This window comes from Podarcis raffonei, chromosome 12 (assembly GCF_027172205.1).
Source record: "Podarcis raffonei isolate rPodRaf1 chromosome 12, rPodRaf1.pri, whole genome shotgun sequence".
NCBI lineage: Eukaryota > Metazoa > Chordata > Lepidosauria > Squamata > Lacertidae > Podarcis > Podarcis raffonei.
In genome coordinates this window covers 15,089,003-15,103,204 of record NC_070613.1, presented here as the reverse complement: position 1 = coordinate 15,103,204, position 14,202 = coordinate 15,089,003, and the positions used below count along the sequence as shown (strand labels likewise).

At 45.6% G+C, this 14,202-nt stretch overlaps 1 protein-coding gene across 4 annotated transcripts in view; it reads left to right on the top strand.

Moving 5' to 3' along the window:
* The window catches only part of ADARB2 (adenosine deaminase RNA specific B2 (inactive)), a 370,623-nt gene that overhangs the window by 234,795 nt on the left and 121,626 nt on the right, over positions 1-14,202 (top strand). For 2 of the 4 annotated variants that reach the window (XM_053409688.1, XM_053409686.1), the window contains one exon: positions 11,297-11,383. The exons of the other annotated variants lie outside the window; for them this stretch is intronic. In XM_053409688.1, the coding sequence (XP_053265663.1) occupies positions 11,297-11,383 (87 nt within the window). The remainder of the gene's footprint in view (positions 1-11,296; positions 11,384-14,202) is intronic. 4 annotated transcript variants of the gene reach the window in all.

Sequence of the window (14,202 nt, the reverse complement as noted above, 5' to 3'; positions counted from 1 at the left end):
GCTGTTTCTGTGGAGAAATCATGGGGGAACATAAACAGGCGTGTGTGGAAAGGGTGAGGGACTAGCAGTGTTGTTCAATGATGTTCATTGTTGTGTCACACCATGTCCACTGGTGTTAACAAAATTTTGTGTGCTGTGCTGGCATATCAGTCCAAAAGCCATAGTTCCATGGCCAACAGTGAGAATGGAACATTAGAAAACACAACAAAAGCGCTAACATTTTAACCAGGAAAACTAACACACAGTATTCCCCATGTCTTGATGCACTTTTAGTCATGTCCATTAATGTCAGTGAGTCTACTCTGCAATCCAGCTCTATGCTTTTGAGTTCTAGCTTCCTGGAGCCACAGCAGGAGAGGGCTATTGCCTTAAAGTCCTGCTTGTGGACATCCAATGGGCACTTGGTTGACCAATGAGGGGAAGAGGATGGGATGGAGCTTTGTTTTGATCCAGCAGGGCTCTTCTTTGGTCCTTATCCATGGACAGCAGGAAGCACAGCAAAGCTGGCTTGTCCTTCTTATGCAGATTATCTCTGTGATCTTTGGACCACAGAGATTCCCGCAGCACTTGAGTTTCAGCAACAGGATAGCTCCTTTACATAGCGACATCATTTCTCCTTTTGTGTGCCTAACTTTTGCATCCTCCTTTTGTGTGTGTGTGTGTGTGTGTGTGTGTGTGTGTGTGTTTGTCCTTTCCAATGGAAAGATGGGGGGAATTAAAAAAGGAATCCCAAGCTCTCTCTGGTTGCAATAAGTCTACTTCAATCTATCACCAGAGGCTGCCAGCAGCATCAGATTAGCCTGATTTCCCCATCTTTCAAAAGCGTTGCTTTTTTATTATTATGTTTTACTGCATGGTGTGAGGTTTCTTTATAAAACTGCCCACAAGCAAGCCATCCGGTTCTCGTTGCTTATTTACACCCATCCCAAATCACCCGCAAAGCGTTGCCAGCCTTGCAGTGGCTAACTCTGACAGACAGTGTTTCAGAGAAGAGCTGTTAAAAAAAAAAGTTTAGAAAGCAGCATAAGTGCCAGCAGCTCAGAAAATAAGCTAAAACTCATCTCCAGAAAGTGATTGGACTGTGTTAACATTCAAGGGGGATGTTGACAGCACAATGGAAAAGGACCGAGATGCACAACCCCCATTATTATCACTGATGGGAGTCGCATGTCATGTGTTGTTCCTCCCCCTCAGCGCCAACCTTCTTCCCAGGGTGTGCTGAGTGCCACAAATCTTCAGCCATCTGAACGAACGAGAGAAAGAAAATACCTGCAACAGAGGACTAAGGCTAGGGCTTCCTCGGCAGGGGTTCAGAAGTTGAAGGCATGCCTCTCCTCCCCCCCCCCGTCGCTGTCTTCACTTCCACCCTAACTAACCTTGGGTTGGGCATAGCAGTCTTGAGCCATGGACTGTAGCAGCTGGACCCATGTCCCTTAAAGGTCTGCCCTGCCCCTTTGGTGGATTGGTGAAGGAGGATGGCTTGCTGCAGCACCACCAAGATGGATGGCCAGATGGTGGCTACTACAGCACTCTAAGCAGGGTGTTGGGTCCCTGATCCTATAAAGAAAAAAGAGAAGTCTAAACAGTGGTCCCACTGCAAGTAACTAGCTCATACAGAAGTCTTTCTATACAGTTGTGGGCCATGGGGAAATGTTCACCTTTGGCTTCCATGCAGCTAAGAGATGCCTGGCTCCCTCCACAGCCACCTCTCCCTCCTAACTGCCCCCAGCCGGGGTGACGGCCACTGTCTGTTCCTCCCCTTTCCCCAACAGCCCCAGCAGTGCAACCATCTCAGCCCTCCCAAAGAAGGCTGTCAAAGCAGTGTCAACAGAGGCACTCTCCAGGGTTGTCTCTCTGCATGGTGCCTCACACGGAGGAGGGATCCTACATCATGTCGGTGGATCCTTCCTCAGAGTGAGGTGCTGGGGGCACAGATGGACTTGGAGAACCTCAGGTGATGGAGTGCCAAGGGTGCTTTGCTGCAGTAAACTGAACTTTTCTCACTCTCTTTGCTGCTCCACAGCCTCAGCTACCAGGCATACCCTTTTGCATAAGTAGGATGGGGTGGCTTAAACCAGGCATAGGCAAACTCCGGCCCTCCAGATGTTTGGGACTACAACTCCCATCATCCCTAGCTAACAGGACCAGTGATCAGGGATGATGTGAATTGTAGTCCCAAACATCTGGAGGGCCGGAGTTTGCCTATGCCTGGCTTAAACAATGGCCCACCCATGAGGCAAGGTGAGGCAAGCGCCTAAGGTGGCAGGATTCAAAGGGGCAGCAGATCTTTTGTGGATGCCAAGGAATGTCACGTGATCTGCTCTGGCTTATCAGTGCAAGGAGATGTGCTTGATTGACATAGCCAGGTCTTATGTAGTTTGACATGAGCTAAATCCCCACCTGGCACCCCTCAGATCCTGTGAACTGGCTATCCATACAGAAGCAAGATTGAATTCAGTACAAGGGTCTCCCGTTCCATATCACTCCTGCTCCTCAAGGGCCAGTTTCCCCACATGCCCATTTCTAGTATTAACAGCTAAAGTCAAGCCATTGTTAGCCTGCCCTCGCCCCTCTTAAATAGATTAGCATGCCACCGCAATCACCTCCTTTTAAGAAGGCACCAGCAAAGCCATTTAACATTTTGCCCTTTTAAGAGAATCCAGAAGCAGAATGAGCAGCAAAAGATCAACTCATGGCATAAAGCAGAGGCCAGGAGAGGATTAGGGTTAAATATGCATTATTGCAAAAGTACAAGAGAAGAAGGTCATACCTCCCCCAGTCTGTAGTAGATACAGGATTAAACAGAGAGCCTTTAATCACTAATCACTTACTGTACCTTTCAGAGGCAGTACATAAAAGACAAACAGCAATGAGTCAGCTCTTGCTGCACAGCCTACAAATCAGTGGGAAGCTCAACAACAGCCGCCAGAGACATGGAGCTTAGGATATCACTTTTGACTAGCCAAGACCATCAAAGCCCCTAGATTTCTGGGGCAGAGGCAGGTGAGGAGATTGTGAGAAGGTCCAAAATGTTGTGGCAACAACCGCAGTCCCTGCCTCACGCATACAATACAACAACAGTCCCTGCCTCATGCATACAATAAGAACTCTGCTGTATATCACAGAGGATGTGGTGATGTGGGTTAAACCAGGTCGGCGGTTCGAATCCCTGTGACGGGATGAGCTCCCGTTTCTCGGTCCCTGCTCCTGGCAACCTAGCAGTTCGAAAGCACGTCAAAGTGCAAGTAGATAAATAGGTACCGCTCCAGTGGGAAGGTAAACGGTGTTTCCGTGCGCTACTCTGGTTCGCCAGAAGCGGCTTAGTCATGCTGGCCACATGACCCGGAAGCTGTACACCGGCTCCCTCGGCCAATAAAGCGAGATGAGCGCCGCAACCCCAGAGTCGGCCACAACTTGACCTAATGGTCAGGGGTCCCTTTACCTTTACCTTTAAGCAAGGAGTGATTAACTCAATGGCCTGTAGGCCATCTGTTGCCTAGACCAATGGACTGGATGTCTCAAGCTATTCACTTGAGACTCATCCTGGTTTTAGGCAGCCAGTTCTAGGGAACCCCGACTATTGGCCATGTTGGCTGGGCCTGATGGGACTTGGGAGTCCAACAACATCTGGAGGGCCATGGGTTCTGCACCCTATCTTAGGCTCAGATTTCACTTGATGTTTGCCATGGCATCAGCATCTGTATGGACAGTTTACAGCCACCAACATACAAACACACAAGCCATAACATCCACCCTTCGGTCTGCTTCTGGATTCAACACAAGTTCCTGCTTCCTCTGACCTTCAGAGCCCTCCATGGTGTTGTCCCCTGTTTGCTTTCCAGTCTTTTGTCCCAAGACATCCCCACCCATGACCTTCACACCTCCTGCTTTCTTACTCTCAGCCATTTGAAGGTCTCCTGTTTCCTCAGAAGGCTACCTGTTACTCCCTTAGTGCCAACCCCTGCAAAAAAAAACAAGTCAAGCCAAACTTTCGGTATTTTGAAAAGTTTGTGTTTAAGGTCATTAAGGTGTGTGACATATTTTACTTGCACTGCTGTTTAAACTGTGATGGAAGTCAGCTTTTCAGTGCACGAACAAAAAAAATAAATCAATATTACATTGTTAATCTGGTGTTTAGCTAGCCGTGTATGCTGCTTTCAGGACAAAGCCAATATAATACAGATTCTATTCATTAGAACACAAATAGGCTTCTCTGGTAAGGTTCAAGTTATTATAAAGACCTCTGAGCCAGAGTTCAACCACCTCTGGAGGAATATAAGTTCCCTACCCCGATTTGAAAATACGATACTGCTTTATATCATGTGCAATGCTGAGCTCTCAGTGGCCCGCTGAATTTATACATAAAGTCTGTTTTAGCAGCAGTTTCCACAAATGAATGCAAATGGGTGTTTGACTAGACATCTCTTGCTAGCAGTCCTTCAGCATATCATAACAATCCACTCTAAACCATCTTAAAGGCGTACAACCATTTACAAAATGAGGAATGTTTCATTGTGAAATATTCAGTTTTTATTACTTCCAGTAAATAGCAAAATAAGGGGTATGTGTATTATACATATAAAACCCAAGCATGTGAGATGGATTTTCAGTAAGTGAGGCAGTGTGTGTGTGTGTTGCTCTCCATTAGATTCCACAGAAATCAATCTGAAATCTGGTTTGGGCAACTAAAATTGGATCTAAAACTATTTAATTTGGTTTCAAGAGTGTTTTCCTCCCTTCTGCGGCTGAGCCGGAGGACACGAAGAGATAAAATACCTTGAGTTATTATCACTTTATGGGCACCTCCATCTCCGAGAGTGAGGATTACACCATATGATGCGTTTCTCAGTGGTTTGGCTTGGGCTGTATTGGCAGTCAACAAATAACATGTTTTCTCCCAAGTCTTTTAACGCACGGATCCCCCTTTTACTTTGGCACTTTCAAAAAATATACTTTGGGGGATGAGCCACGGCTTATAGACTTAATTGGTGCAGGAATTTGTGCAATAGAAATGTTAAAAGGGGAGAGGGCGGAGGTCCCACCATCAGCCAGCCTTTTTAATTAATGATTGTCATCTTCTTTAAGAATTGGTCCTTAAGATTGGTTTTGGGTCCCCTGTACTACGTCCCACTGCTGAAAGAGGCCTTGCAAGTGGGAATAAGAGACAAAGCCAGGGGCAGCCAAAGGGATAAACCTGGAACTGGGTTGTGTGGATGTGCTGGCAAGAATGCTGAATAGGTTTTGCTGGTGCCTGTTTAGGGAAGCGCTTAATGTTTAACAGACCACTGTATTTGAATACTTAGTTGGAAGCCGCCCAGAGTGGCTGGGGAAACCCAGCCAGATGGGCGGGGTATAAATAATAAATTATTATTATTATTATTATTATTATTACAGTCATACCTTGGGTTACAGACTCTTTGGTTTGGGCACTGTGCTGAATCTGGAAGTACCGGAATGCGTTACTTCCGGGTTTTGGCGCTTGCGCATGCACAGAAGCGCTAAATCCCGCTTTGCGCATGCGCAGAAGCACCAAATCACAACCCGCAGATGCACAGACACGGCGCTGTGGGTTGTGGATGCTGCAGGTTGCGAACGTGCTTCGCACACGGATCACGTTCGCAACCCGAGTGTCCAATGTATTATTATTATTATTATTATCATCATCAACATCATCATCATCATCCCTGGACCACGCTGCTACCCTGCATAACCCCAAGTAAACAGCAGTGATGCTACAGTTGGGATGTTGTGCTACCAAAACTGTGCAATCTCCTTCCTGGGGAGATTCTGGTAGGATCCTCCTATTCTTGCCTACAGATGAGTGCTCATCACCCATCTGTTGCAGCAGCACGTGACTGTTCTTGTCGAACTTTTAACTGTTCCACTGGTGCCATTGGTGAGTTTGCTATTCTGTAAGTCTATTGTGTATTGAACGACAGGTTTTTAAAGCAGGTTGTTAGCCACTTTGGATATGTAGAAAATCAGGATGGCTGAGAGATAAGGCTCCTCTTTCAGTAACCTGGAATCCTGCAAGATTTGCAAATGGTAGGATGTTTCCCCTGCACCGATACCCTTGTTTAAAACAATCCCACTTTTTTATTTTAAAAAATCACCAATGTGCAAAGTAGCTTAGAGGAATCAATTAGAATAGAATGATAATGGAAGCAATTCAGTAAAACATCATTAATGCTGATGTGGCAAGCGACCAGTGACCATCTGTCTAATCCTTGCTACATAGTCAGAAAACGTTTTAAAACACAATTATTAATAGTCCTCATTAACGTCCATGCAACAAAGAGCATGCCACATGAGGATTTATGAGGATTTGGGCAAGAAAATGATGAAATTTCCATTGATTTCCTCGAATCAGGGGTCAATTAACAATATTGCTAAGCTGCTGCCTTCCAGATGTTTTGGACTACAACTCCCATCATCCCTACGATCCTCCTCTCAAATGCAGGAGCTCTGTGCAGGAGCATTGCTATGTCCAGGCAGCCCTAATATGTGAGCCTTGGAGGCTGTCAAGATCTACCAGCAGCAGGGGCAAAGCTAGTCTGAGTGGCCTAACAACCAACCATATTGTAGCCTTATTGGAGTTCACCGATTGGGTCTGCATTGCTCCCGGACAGGAGGAAGGAAGTCAAATGACATCGAGGTTGGTTCAAAGAAAGAGTTTATTCTGCTCTCCGGATAGCAGAAGGAACTTGCGTGGTCAGTCCACAGCAAGTCCAAAGAAATGAGAAGTTTCATGCAGTATATATATCCTCCAGGCACCCTCTCCCTCCTTCCCCAGGAATCCAACCATGTCAGCCTATGTACGCAGGTTGACATCACATATGTTCCTGCTCTGCTATTCTTAACCATAAAAGGGTATTCCTTCCTGTACTTCTGACCATAAAAGGATCTTCCTGTTCCTACTCTTATCATGGAGCAGGAGGTCATCATCTCCGAGAACACACTCTGGCGCTGTTCCCAGACTGGGTCTGTGCGTTTTTGTGGTCAGGATGTAAGATAAGGCACAGACGTGTCTTCTCTGTTCTACTGGTACAGTGAAGGCCATACTTGCCATCACAAACTGATAAAGGAGAGGGCTCTGAGCACAGCTTTATACAGCTGGGTTTCGGCTCAAGAGCTCAAGTTAAAGCATTTCAGCTAAGGAAAAATAGGGATTTTGGTGCAGTTTCAAACTGCCTGCACAGTCAGTTTTGGGGTTTGGGAAACCCATTCCTTCAACATGTGATTTAGCTATGATTCCTGGTTGGACTACATGGCCCTTGAAGTCCCATCAAAATCTCTGTTATTTCCAACACATGGAGACATCATCTGTACTCCCTCTCCGCCACATGGGAAAATTAAATCAGTTACATGAGCACATGAGCCACAGAGGAAGAAGTCTAGGGGGGCAGAATTATAGGAAATACCAAACATAGCTGGAGGAGTAGATGAAAGGAGGAGCTTAGGCAGAATAGAGGAAATGGGGGATAAACGAAAGAAATTATCCAGCAAGCAAGATAAACGTCACTGTCAGGAACAGAAAGGTCAAGAGCTTGGCTCTTCTGCTACTCTTTCTGAGCATGGGAAGCTGTTTGCCACAGTAATGAAGCACAAAGAGGAGCATAAATATTGCAGAAAGGGCTGTTTAAGCTTCATTGCGACATACTTAAGAGACTGGATTTTATTGCAAGCAAGAATGCCTGGAAACGGCCATCATCAGGTTAAACTGTATGGTGTGTGAATTGAAATGGGTGCTTCTCCTTTGTGGCTCATGAACATGTTACTGTATGAAATGGATTAAGGGGCCTGACTTTTGATGAACACAGACACAGCAAATATATACACTCACTGAACCAAGATATATTTTTATTCTGGTCCTTATGAGGAATTGACAGATCTGTCCATTTTGGCTCTCTCCATTTCTCATTTTTTTTCCAGCCTTCATCTTTCCTCCTCTCTCTCGTTGTTCTCCACAGAGCCCATAATTTGTCTGCACTGAGTCCACAGGGCAATTTTTCTTCCCTCAGATCCCTCGCTCAAAGGAACCCTCCCTCCACAAATCTTCCGCAAATATTTTCATTCGCCCACTTCTCCCAGATGCAGTGAATCTTCCATTTGTAAACCGTTGGGATCAAATACTAAACAATCACTTTTGTCGTCTTTTATTGACCTAGCCGCAGCCTTGCCTAAACTGGGAGTACATTTTTTACATGAGACAAAAATTAATCTTCTCGTTTCGATCTCACAGCTGTTTCAAACGTAGAGACGGAGGCGTTGCAAGAAGCAGGCTGAGAGGATTTAAGGGAGGTTGTGATGCCTCAGCACGTAATCTGATGAGGGCAAGGGGGAGGGGGAGGGTTGCACAGGTGCAAAGTTCTTCAACTTTCTTCAGTTTCACTGAATGTCTGATTCCATCACAGTTAGCATTCTGACTGCGTTCTCCATTTTTAAAGACTGGGCACTGGGCACAGGGTTAGCTGCTTGGCTGTTGGCCTGACCTTCCTTATCAGTCAATTAAGAGGACAGTCAAAGGAACAAGGTGTAAATCCAAGTGGAGCAAGATCACAAGGGGGGGGTGGGGAAGGTTAGGGATAAGTGAATCTCTCACATTCTCTCTGGTTCTCGTTTCACTTTTAAGTTCAGTTTTCCACATTTCCACATCAATTTGTGGATTTTTTTAAAAAAAAGTTCCTCGTGAAAATTCAGCAGGATTTAGTGCAAATTTCCTCCTAATATACATATTATGTGCAATTTTTTGCTAATATATGCATCTCTGTGCACAATTTACCACTGGAAGTGCATTTCTTGGCTGGAGAACTACACAGTGAAATTTAGAGCCGTGCAAATTTCAATGTTTTACTGTGTTTTCACTATGCTATATGGTTTTGGGAAAGTGTGAATTGCATAGGTTTGCCTATGAATGCGAACTGAGTTGAACTTCTTCCCCATCCCTAGTTGAGGGCAATGTGGGGCAGAGAATGACCCACAAAAAGCAGGCCTAGGCATATATTTCCTTGCCCAGGCATTAGGAGTGGGACCCCACTCACTAGCTCCCCCTCCCCAACCTCTGCCAGTTTAGTAGAAGTTCTGAAAGGGACTTCTATACATAAATAGGACAGTAACCCCAATCACATAGGGGGTCTGTTGCACATGCAAAGGTGAGAGCTGGGCTAGCAGACATGGCCCAGCTCCCACTTCAGTGAATGTGGTCAGGGGGTGCAGGTGCCGTAAGGCTATAGAGTGTCCCCACTTATTTTGTTTCTTGAATACCCTGATTTGCAGTTCTGGTTTTCAGGGAAAGCACAAACATGGTTTTACCACTTCAGTGTGATGGCAAAACTATGGTTTTCCTCCAGCAAGTGTCAGGGCAGGGAAACTAATTGTAGAACAGCCTTCCTCAACCTTGGCCCTCCATATGTTTCTGGCCTACAACTCCCCTGATCCCTAGCTAGCAGGACCAGTGGTCAGGGGTGATGGGAATTGTAGTCTCAAAACATCCGGAGGGCCGAAGTTGAGGAAGCCTGTTGTAGAGCATGAGCAGAGGACGGAATAATGTGTGAGCATGAGGCTCTTTCCAGGCTGTGTAGCGCCAAACCATGGCCTACCATTACATCTGAACAGAGCCACAGAGGAAGTTAATCTTTCATTATGAATGATACTTAGCTGCAAACATGGGCTCTCTTCAAGTGTTACAGCCGTCACATGGTGATAACTGCATGTGGGGAGAGCAGGGAAATGCTAGCTCAACCCCATGCAATTTGGAACCCTGGATAACCATGGTTTAAAACCATAAAGGGAGCCTGTTGCAGACTTTCAACCTCCAATGGCGATGCAGCAGGGGGATCAGGACTCCATGATCCCAGCCACGCTCTCTCCACATCGCATGGCTTTTTCAGCAGAAAGGAAGGGATTTTGGTGCACATGGGGGAAGAAGGGAGTCAGACAAAAGCCTGAGGCTCTTTCCAGGCTTCTTCTCTTAGTGCTAAGCATGGCTTGGCATTACGACAGAACTGAGCTGCATGGGCATAACGCCTTGCTGCATGCTAGGGAGACTTTCCTTGAGCTTTGTTCTCTCCATGGAAAAGGATTACTGCATTGCTTAAACTAATATATGAATGAAGACTCCTACAGTCTCAAGCAAGCACTTTCTATTGAAGTACAAATATGTGTAATTCTTAACATGCAGAGTATGCTGCACTAGGGTCTTGTGTTAATGGGATTATTAGCATCCACCCAGTGGAAGGAAGGAATTGGGGCATAAGGTGGTGGAAGCAATCTATAAAGGGACACAGAGGTGAGCTGATTGATCCAACAGCAAATCCTAACAGGTTTCATCTGGGGAGCTCTGCATATATAAAGGTCCTGTCTAAAACAGAGAAAAATCAAAAGAGAAGTTTACACTTGGAGAAATGCAGAAGTCCCATGGTGTCTAGCCACGGGTAGTTATTCTTTACAGTACCAATGGCACTTCAAATTATACATATAATAAAAATGTAAGATTGTCGTCAAGCCGCAGTTTGCTTGTTCACAGTTGGCACTGTGAACTACAATGTGGTGGGTGGGTCTGTTGCTTGCAGAAGAACAGCTAGAACAGGCTGCAGCAGACCACCTGTTCAACTGGTTCCCCTCCCTGCCAGCCCCAGAGCCTTTGACCCTGGAATCCAGATCCTCAGGCTGGTCAGCAACATTACCCTTCACCTTCCTCCTCCCTGGCCAGCTTGAAGATCTTCTTCCGCCACCATTGATTAGAATGATAAGTTAGCCCAGGAGGAGCATGGGGAAGAGGAAGACAGCCAAAAACATCGGCTAGCTAGCCTGGTAGTCTGCTGTTGCTGCTGCTGCTGCTGCAACCAGTTAAGATGAAAAGTCAACCTGAGTAAGGTGGCAGAAGATCCCCAAACCACTGCTTTTGGCCCCCTTCTCACATTGTTCCTTCTGCTGGGCAGATTCTTCTTCCTATTTGGCTGCAATGACAGCATGAGGTAGTGAAAGGGAAGGTCTAAGCTGGGGAGGTTAGAAAATTCTATGGCAGTGGAGAGTGACAAGTAATGTTAGCCGGAGCACAGCCCCCAGTTATGCTTAAGCAGAAAACGAAGGGTTCCTGGCCTCTTAAGAGCTTACCATCCAAACGTAGCACTTGGTGAAGACAACAGTGCAAGTGACCTATGGTTTGGGAGGTCAAGGTAGAAAGGGGAAAGGGGGGTGGACAAGAGCAGCAAGGGATCAGAGCACAGCATGTTGGAACTAGGTTGACACACATTTCATACGTATGTACTCTCCCCCCCCCCTCCTCTCGTTACAGAAAAAGTAAGCATTTTGTCAACTTTCATCGCGCCCTTCAAGTATTTAAGTCCTGGTGCAGCAAATATGGAAGACGAAGACAATTTAAGTAAGCAGTTTCTCTTCTTCATATTGAGGTGAATAGTAGAGCCAATAGGAAGTTCTGTATCATATGTGTATGTGGCTGAGTACAGATTTTTTAAAAACAAAACACATTTTGGGTAATGTGTGTCATCTAAGAGCCCATCCAAACTACCATTTCAGCCAAGGAGAAAATCAGGACAGAGAATATCAAAGTGACATTGTCCTGGTATTGTGTGGTCCTCGTGTATCCCTGGTTGCATGGGGCACCCAATAACAAGGGAGCGTGGTTCTTCATCCTCTTTTCCTGTTGGGTTCTGACCTATGGCATCCTGGCATGTTGTCTTTTGGATTCATCCCATAGTGCTTGTTTACAGAAAGCTTTGCAACTGGGAATCTGACACCTTTCAGTAAACAGATGAATAAGAATTGATAGCTCTATATCTGGCAATAGATAAAACCTAAAAGATTCTTCTTATGGTTATAATGAAACATTTTATGATAAGAGGCTATTCATGATAAAGTTAGAAATTATTGAGGATGATGGGTATGCATAAATTTATACTCATGGGAAGTGTATATATTATATACAGTATTATGTTTGTTTTATAAATTGTATTATATTTATATTATATTTTGTGTGTGCTTATCTCTCTCTGTGTGTAATGGTTATTATTTAGAGCATTTGTACCCATGGTTTTTTCCCCCTGCCATAAAGACTCCTGGAGTGGCTTACATGCAGTCAATTACAGTCCCAGCCCGAAGGCTTACTATCTAAGAAAACATGGCACACAAGGGAAAGGGAGGGAAGAGGAAGAAATCCAAGTCAGGCACCCATTCTTAAACAGTTGTTCTTATAATGCCAGCTGGCAGAGTTCAGAGGTAGGAGGTATCTGATGGAGCTGGTCTTCCAGGAAAGCTGATTGAATGAGCACAATGTATGTGTATGGAGAGAGAGAGAGAGAGAGAGAGAAGATAGGATACCTCCAGTTATTCAAATGACATTTTGGGCAACTGCACAGGCCTGTTGGCATAAAAGAAAAGTCCTCAAGAGATGACACCAAATACCCAACTCCTAGTGGAGGCCAGTTGGGCCTCTGCAACAAGAGAGACAACCAACAGAGAAAGAAAAGAGAATTGGCAATTGATTTATACACTGTACTTGTCCTGCCACATTCACTGGCACCAGCGGTATTGACACACAAGCCCATTCTGTTTGGAAGTCTGTGCACATTCTCTTGCTCAAGCCATTCCATTAGCAAAACAAGTGCACTGCTAAGGGGCTAACTTAGCGCTGTAGTGAATTCCTCCTATTAAGTTTCTCTATTAAGAGGGTGAGAGGCAGGAATTCCAAGACCCAATGCAAAAGAACCAGGACCCCCTAATGATGCCCACCCGCTAGTGATGCCCCCAGTGGAGAAGAGGATGCACAAAACAATTCCCTGTCTGTTCTCCGGCACCTATTTTAATGCATCCAGAACATTGTTGTGCACTCTGCCAGTGACTGCTGGAATATGAGGCTAAGATAAGTCACATTAGATAGAAAGAAAAATTGAATAATGAAGAGAAAGTGGAACCAGGTGGGGAGTGTGTGGCATATTATCATATTCACCAGCCCAGACATTAATTTGTAAGTGTCATCTTACCTTTTTGTTGTAACATGTTGGTGGATTTGGAGGAAGAGGGAGGATGTGCTCCGATCAAACGATGCACTTCTGTTTATTTCAGCATCAGCTGCCAGATGGCTCTTTTTACCAGCTGGAAACTATGAAGGGCTGTCCCCTTAGAAATTATGGGTGAATAAATTTGTCCCTGTGATGTTAGTAATCCCTTTTTCTATTCTGAAGCCTCACACAAATCCAAGACTCTGTATGCCTAAGGCTGCAACTAACTACACCTTTCCTGGCCAACACTTCCTTCATTATGCAAAGCAGCTACAGGGTCCTCTGATGTGTGCAGGAGAGAGCTTTGTGACTTTCTCATTTGCCCCTCTCATTTCCCTCGGAAGCTCACCTGCTCTGCTATCCAGTCTCCTGGATCTGAAAAAGTGGCAGGTATGAAAGAACCTGTCAGCTGGCTTATCACAAACAGAAGCTGGTAGCTGGGACACTGGAGTTTGCCCCATTGTCCAGGGGAGCTGGAGGCTCTGGTCTTTCCTGGTTCTCAAGCAGGCTTCCTCTGCTTCCTCCTGGGACAGGTAGCCTCATGAGGCTAGCTCATCATTTCATGAGCAGCTCTGAAGTTTCCATCTCCTTCCCACTTCTGCTTTTGTGGGGGTGATGAACAGGTTTTGGGATCCAGTCGAGAGCCCAGGCAACTGGCCTGCAGTATTCTGGTGCTGCAGCTGGCAGGCTGAAGGATTTTCAGGACCAGTAAATTTCTCAGGGTTGGTGGTGATGCTGGTGGTGGTGGGGTCTCAGGTACTTTCACCATCTGATCAAAGCTGCTTGACTTTGGGAACAAAGTTCCCAACAAAAGCGCCCTGATGCCCAACCGCTTTTCTCCAAAGAGTTCCCAACCCATGTTTGATCAATTGCAGATGAACAGCTGGAACTGAATCTGATAACATGTCTTTGCCACTTGTCATGGATGGTGGTTTGCCAGGGGCTTGATAAACTTGATACCATTGTCTTGACTGGGCAATGGTGGGCAGGGGGGACGATGACAGGTGGATATTCCCATCGCCATGAATATGTTCATCTTTGTTATCACAAACTCATGTAGGCCTGCCAGGTGGACAGATATAGATGTTGCATCTTGCCTTGGAAGATGCTTGCATGTGGACATGTGTTCACAACTGCACATTATTCATCTTCAGTGTATGAGTACATATTTAGCATCCTGGAA